Below are 7,427 nucleotides of genomic sequence, written 5' to 3'. Positions count from 1 at the left end.
ATTTGTTGATTACATGCCTTGTGTCAAGTGAAAATTCGACTGTTATTTGCGGAAAATAATTAGTAATTTGTTACAGCCGCAACGAACCCAGAACAGCATCAACGACCACCTCGAGAGTACACCGTTTCAAACAAAAGAATTTTCAAAATCGGTGCTCAATTTATGGAGAAATTGGTGAATACACGGACATGCCTATAAAATTTGAGGATTTTCTTAGATTTTTGTCGGATCATTAGATTCCGACTTTGTGACAATGGACCACCACGAATGTGCACCCTTTCAAACAAATAAAGAATTTTCAAAATCGGTCCACAATTGACGGAAATTGTGAAAACATATAATTTAAATACAGCCGAGCGTATCATCTCTTCCTTTATTTTGAAGTCGGTGAAAAAGCGTCAGGTAGTACCACAAAAACTTAAATTTTTGAAGAGTCATGGAACAAAAATTACTGTTTACCACATTGACTTACAATTATATGGACGTCGGGTCCGCGCTAAAAAGTGTCCGAACTTATAGGGCGTTAAAATCGTATACAGAGCGTCATTCACGCTTTAGTCTTCGTTTGTTCGACTGACAGCGAAGCAAGCAAAATTAGACAGTACTGCGATGACATTACAATTTAAATTCAACGTTTTAGCTTTTTTATTTTCCTTTACATGTCACTACGTTTAAATAGGTTGACTTGGGACATTTTTTTCGTTGTTTTTGTATTAGACCCATCGTCCATTTATTTGTAAGTCAATGGTTTACCATGTTAGTAATACAGTCGTGCGAGATTTTAGTATTTTACAAATAATTAATACCTAAGAGTCCATATACTACCTCTGCTCGAATTTAAATTTTTCCCGTTCTAATAAGGTTCATTTTGCTTAGGTTCGAGCGACAAAGACACTGGCTTTATTTCAGAATTTTTTTTTACAAACGATATTGAAGCCATTCGAAAAATGAATATGTGTTCTATTTAGTTCAATTGATATAACAAAAAATTATAATTGGTATATGCAAAGTAACTATTGATTACAGCGGTGGTTTTCTTGTAAAATTTCCAAGTACGTCTTGTGCTTTTTTCTTTTGTGAAAATTTTTAGAAATCGTGTTTGCGCACAATTTTACTATATATTTTTTCCAAAGTGTTTTCCAATTCAACACTTTCACTGTTATGAGCAATCAACCAAAGCCATTTTAGGAAGTTTATATTCTTAAGGTTAATAATTGGCAGAAACGCGAGTGGTGGTCGTCGGGGAGGAAGCGTGCCTGTTTGAACTTCCTACCTTGCTACCAAATACAGATCTGAAAAGTGTCAGGTAGTACAACAAAAACTTTAAAGTTCAGTTTTGGTAAATTTATTGCTTTGCCAAGAAAATTATTGTTTATGATGTTAATAATACAGTCCTTTAGGTTTTAGTATTTTACAAACAACCTAGTATATTATTAATAGTTACGGTTAATAATTATAGTTATATCCCATATTGTTTGTATACGAATTAAGGACATGGTCTGGGAAGGCTCTTTTTGCATCAATAAAGAAATTGTACTGTACTGTACTCATTGTACCAGCAAAAAGAACAATGGAGTAGGCTAAGCAGAAGCTGCTTTTGGAATTTGCCTCACACTAGGGAAACCCTGTATTGCAGGTGTCATGGACACACACACAACCACAAATTACACTCAAACTCACGCGAGAAATAGATGTAGGCCATACAAATATTTCTCCCGGCCCGGGACTCGAACCCGAGACCTCTGTGTGGCAGTCCAGCACGGTAACCGTTCGGCCAAAGAGGCAGTTACAATGCCCATAATTACGAATTATTTAAGTAGAGATTTTGGAATCCACAAAAAATTGCAGTACAAATAGCACATTTATTTTCTTTAAATTAATATATACAGACAACAGAGTCTAATTTCCGTGTGTTTGGTATCCACCGTGGTGTTGTCCGTGGCCATCACGTCTCAAACCACTCTGTCCGAATTCACCTTGCTCTCCATGACTACCCTGTCCGCCGAATCCACCTTAACAAAATAAAAATCCGTATTAGGGAACCGAATAAAAAAATGGGAACCAATGATTCTCTCTGGATTTAATTTGTTTTTATCGTTTTATTTTTAATATATTTCAATGGTGCTAAATTAATTTTTGGTAAATCCCCCTGCCTTCTTAAGTGCATTATAGTTCTTACAAGAAAATTAGATCACTTTGCAAAGTTCACTGCAGTTACTCTGTTAATAATAACTTTACCTTGTCCACCGTGACCAAAGCCAGGGTCATCAACGACTACGCCCTGGTTTCCGGGACCAAATCCACCATGGCCTCCGTGACCGAAACCAGGGTCGTCAACGACGCCGCCATGGCCTCCGTGACCGTGACCACCGTGACCGTGACCACTGTGGCCGTAGCCTTGTGGTACAGCTGTGAAGAAAAGAAATATATAATAACAATAATATTTTGAACTATACAGGTTCCACTGCTGTGCACAGACCTCCTGTCACAATGAGAGAGCTAGGGCTGTAGTTCCCAAGCGGGTTCAATGGGGCTTGGAAACTTCACACACATCGTTAATGTGCAGATGTGTGCAGGTTTCCAAAAAAGAACTGTAATGTAAGCCCGGATTCGAGCCCACGACCCTCTGCTTAAGAGGCAGTAGTTCAAACCATTAAACTCGATTCGAATTCGAATTCGAATGTTCGACTTTTAATTGTTTTTACATTCAGCTTTTTATGTAAAGATGGATACAGCTAAAATCAGAGTACGAGTTCCCACATGCGGTTAACGCAACAGAAATTGCTCGTAATGTCAATGCTGTGTTTGAAGAGGACACGGCTAACGAACGCACCGTGCGTTTTTCGACAATTTTCGATTTCATGCAATCGGCAACTTCATACTAAAAAAAAAAATATTATTTATATTTTTTTAAATTTTTTTTTTATGCAATCGGCAACTTTATACTTTAACCCCTAATATAATCCGTATACGCCATTTCATTTTGCTGGGCTCTAATCTACTCTTAGAAAGTTGATGGGGCCAAAAGTTAGGCACTTCACACATTCGAGATTTTTAACTGACTTCAAAAAAGTAGGAGGTTCTTTTTTGTATGTATGTTACGCGATAACTCGACACATTCGATACACGATAATTTGTGAACGATTTTGATGATTATTTTTTTTTGTTGGAAAGAGGGTGTACCTCAGTAGTGATCCAATATAAAAATTAAATTTCAGGAACTTTTATGAAATGTCTCCAAGTTTATATCCAACATTTCAATTTGTATTCCATAAAAAAATAATAATATGCTTATTTCACGAGTGTTATTCAAACTAGAAGCAAAATAGCATAAAAGTTTTTAACGGTCATTCTCGGACTAGTGTTCGTTATCAAATTATTTTTTATTTACAATTTTTATTATCAAAATACTCGGGTATATCGTCGTATATTTAAAATTTTTATTGAATTAACATTAATTTTTTTCTTTTTGTGAAATTTATCCACTGGTTTGTTATAATTATTAATATACAGATCGAATACTTAGAAATTTGAAGGTAATATTCCACCTCCAAGGTTGGCAAACTAGATGAATGAATAATAGATACGTTTTGAAAAATAGTTATTTGTTATGCAAGGCTGCAAAAATGTTGTTCGACGCGTGTGCTTGTATTGAAATCTGAGCAAGCGAAACGACCTGAGTGTAGCGAGAGTTTCAAGGCACGAGGCGCGAAACAACTTTGCTGCCGAGAGAAACAGGCAACGTTTCAACACACTGTAGCCAGGAAAATGGTAGGTGAAAGAAAAACAGTTGAGCTATCAGTTTAGTTCTTCGACGAATTAAATTAATTTATAAACAAAAATTAGTCATCGTTGTCAATTTAAAGTCAACAATAATAACAATGAAGTGTACCAACGGATTTATATTATATAAATAATATACGACAAATCATGTGGCTGAACATGTCATGTTTTTTTTCATCGAAAGAAAAATTTGATGCACCATTAGTCCATCGTCAAGTTCCAATTCCAAAAACCTTTTCCACGCTAGCCTGGAAAAAACGGTTTTGCGCGCAGATTTCTAATGAAAAAGAAGGCTTTTCCGACCTAGTGAGGTGAAAATAAACATTATATCAACAAATATTTATTTTTTAAATATTTTAATATATTGTTTTTATCTTATCTATTCATCAATATTTGTACGTTACGGAATTCATCCTAATAGCGGAGTGTAATATAAAGTTCGTGTCTAGGTGGTTTATTACGACGCATGATTTTATGGAGTAACATGCAAAACCGAGGTCCACAGATACCAACGTAACCATAGTAACGCGTCATTAGAGGTGCGTTGGTGCTTCTTTCTATAGTACGCGAGTTCGTACTCGTGTTGCGCACAGTGCGAAGCCACCTTACTAGAGCGGTTACACATGGTGGCTTTTAGCGCGTTTCACGTTTGTGAAACGCGCGATTGCATCACTACACTTGCGATTTATCGATTTCAACGCGCGATTGCATCGATGGAAACGCGCGACTGCAACTATTCAGTTATTATTCATTATGGCGAAAAATCTGTTCAGGTGCATTAGCACATTGTTTTGTTTTGTCAATTATTAATTTGGAAGTGAAATAAACAAATTATAATTAATTAAAAACGTGAATCGCGTTTGCACCCCGTTGGCATCGCATTTGCAGACGCGCTGCCAAAAGATGCCGTGTGTAACCAATCTTAAATCTTCAATAATCATTGTACTCGTAAACATTATTTATTGTTACATTAACTATTTATTTTAACTAACAATTTTAACCCAACTGAAATCAGTATTATTCGATTTGGATAGTTTTTTATCATATTAGAAGTGTAAAACACTATAAATTTCGTTATTTTTCTTCCAAAAAGGAAGAAAGATCACTTACCGTATGCCACAACGGCCATTGCCATCAGTACGATGCAAGCGATCTGTAAAATAAGGCCTGTATTTGAATATCTACCTTTTAAATTATAATTATTGTACGCAACGCCACATACCCAGCTAATGTGTCACATGTAACAAGTTCCAATGAACATTATACCAACTCAATTTGTTGACCTGTTTTGTTCTTATTTTGGTTTTATCTTTCTTTGTTTTTAACGAATTTCATTTTTTTTGCTTTTTTTCCGAATTTCGCATTTTGTTTCTTTACTTTTTTTTTCACAAAATTCGGGGAGTATAACATCAGTAAATAAATATGGCAGTTTACAAAAATAAAAGAAATTGATTGGCCAAAAAATAAAAATGGCCTAGTGTTGATTGGAGGTATGAAAAATATAAAAAGCCTAAGAAAAGTCCACTTTGGTCGGACACTCATCAACAAGCCTAAATACGGCTTTAAGCGCAGGCCACACCGCGAACGAAGCTAAGCTAACCTAGCTTCACTCATGTAGCCAGGGCATCTATTCATACTTCGGTTCACACCGCAAACTAAGCTAACGCTTGTAAAACATGTCGCCCTTCTGTCGCCCTTTCCCCCCCGCACGTAATCATAGTGCAGCACGTCACTATTTACTACGTATTTTCTTAGTATAGCTTTGCATGCAACTTCGTGAACTAAGCTAAGTTAGCTTCGTTTGCGGTATGGCCTGCACTATATCCGGACGCCTGGTAGCAAAGTCAAAGTCAAAGATTATTTATTCCATAGGTAAAATAAATGTACACTTGAAAACGTCACATTTAAGCCACTGCTCGTTCACTACGCTGACCTCCCTGAGAAGAACGAGCAAGAAACTCTAGGGATTGCTCTTTTCAAATAAACTTAAATGCTATGGAATACACTTTGAATCAAATATGTGTGGATTCTGGAGTCATGTCGTCTTTCCATACATCTTTATCTAACACGTAGTCTTCAATTTTGTAATATGACTTTTCAATCAAAATATTTTTAATGTAGTTTTTAAACTTAGGAAATGATAAACTTAATATATGCTCCGGAATCTTATTGTAAAAAGTATACAGTTCCCCATAAAAGAGTTGTTTACCTTGGTTAAACGAAATCGTGGTACCATGAGTTTGGATTTAGCTTGAAGGTTAATATTATGGATACCTTCTTTCTTATTGAAATTATGTTTATTTTTACGGGCATATAAAATATTTGAGTAAATGTACTGTGATGCCACAGTCATGATACCAGTCTCCTTAAACTTTTCTCTGAGAGAAACCCGAGAGTCTAGACGGTATACAGAACGAATCGCTCGTTTTTGCAATACAAATATGGTTTGAATATCTGCCGCTTTACCCCACATGAGAATCCCGTAGGATATTATACTATGGAAGTAACTAAAGTAAACTAGTCTAGCAGTACTAACATCGGTAAGCTCACGTATTCTGCGGACTGCGTATGCAGCGGAGCTTAATCTGCTGGCCAGGGAAGATATATGTGGAAACCATTGAAGTTTACTACCTAAGGTCACTCCCAAGAAGACTGCTTTGTTAACAAAGTCTAACTTTTCTAGGTTTATTTCTATGCTTGGACTAGTCGATTTTACGTAACATATAACGTAACAACATATTGTAATAATTATTAATAATACTGCATTTGCTTGACTTAGATCCGTAAATGTAGTTCAAACCAGCTAACAGGCTGAGAAAAATAAAGTAAATAATAATAATAATAATAACAACGCACACATTCAACATAGTCCCGCACTAGGGAAACCCTGTGTCGCGGGTGCCATGGAAACACACAAAGACAACCACAAATGACACCCAAACCCACGAGAGAATTTGCCTTACCTTGAATGCCATTTTGCAGAATATCAAAAATCCTAACTGTACTGATTTTAGTGCATGCTCGTCTTATATAGCATTTCTTATCCATAACAATAACAATATGCTGACCTCGTAAACCTACTGTTAAACTATCTACATAACGTGTTTATTTTGTTGCCTCGATTTCGTTGCTGTTGGTGATAGAGGTGTTGTTCCCAGATTACCAATTTATATTAGTGTAAATACCGAGATCATTTGACACTGGGTGATTTTTTAGTATAACTCATTGTGTGTGGAGTTGGAAATGGTTATCGGTCTGAAGCAAGGAGACGCGTTATCGGCCGCACTGCTTAACTTGGTTCTTGAATACATCTTCCGGAAAGTCTTATTGATCGATGGTGGAGTAGAGTTAAACGGATAGCACAAGGTAATATGGTACGCTAGAAAAAAATCCTTCATCAATAAAAGGAAGGAATTTTGTGAAAAGTGTTCCATCTTTGTATTAATAATTACAACAAACTAGTATAGTAATTTCTTTTTTAATTTAATTAAAATGCAGTGAATAGCGACATTTATACTGCTATCGCATCGAATAAATAACCAGAAATAGAGACGAAATGTCGTTTAATTTGTTCGAAAACTATTTTGTCATATCATTACTGTGACAAATGCACTCCGATTGGCCAGCCTGAATTCGAAACAATT

At 36.0% G+C, this 7,427-nt stretch overlaps 1 protein-coding gene across 1 annotated transcript; it reads right to left on the bottom strand.

Moving 5' to 3' along the window:
• Positions 1-1,823: 1,823 nt before the first annotated feature.
• Positions 1,824-6,783, bottom strand: LOC113231036 (glycine-rich cell wall structural protein-like). Its single transcript, XM_026465189.1, has 4 exons — positions 6,747-6,783; positions 4,894-4,936; positions 2,239-2,409; positions 1,824-2,012 (listed from the first exon to the last, which is right to left on the bottom strand). The coding sequence occupies exons 1-4, from the start codon at positions 6,756-6,758 to the stop codon at positions 1,900-1,902; spliced, it is 339 nt and encodes a 112-aa protein (XP_026320974.1). The 5' UTR covers positions 6,759-6,783; the 3' UTR covers positions 1,824-1,899.
• Between the last annotated feature and the right edge of the window lie 644 nt (positions 6,784-7,427).

The sequence above is a fragment of the Hyposmocoma kahamanoa genome, unplaced genomic scaffold (genome assembly GCF_003589595.1).
Source record: "Hyposmocoma kahamanoa isolate Upper Pololo Valley unplaced genomic scaffold, ASM358959v1 64, whole genome shotgun sequence".
Classification (NCBI taxonomy): domain Eukaryota; kingdom Metazoa; phylum Arthropoda; class Insecta; order Lepidoptera; family Cosmopterigidae; genus Hyposmocoma; species Hyposmocoma kahamanoa.
Note: the sequence above shows the minus strand (reverse complement) of the source record. Positions and strands in the feature narration are given on the sequence as shown.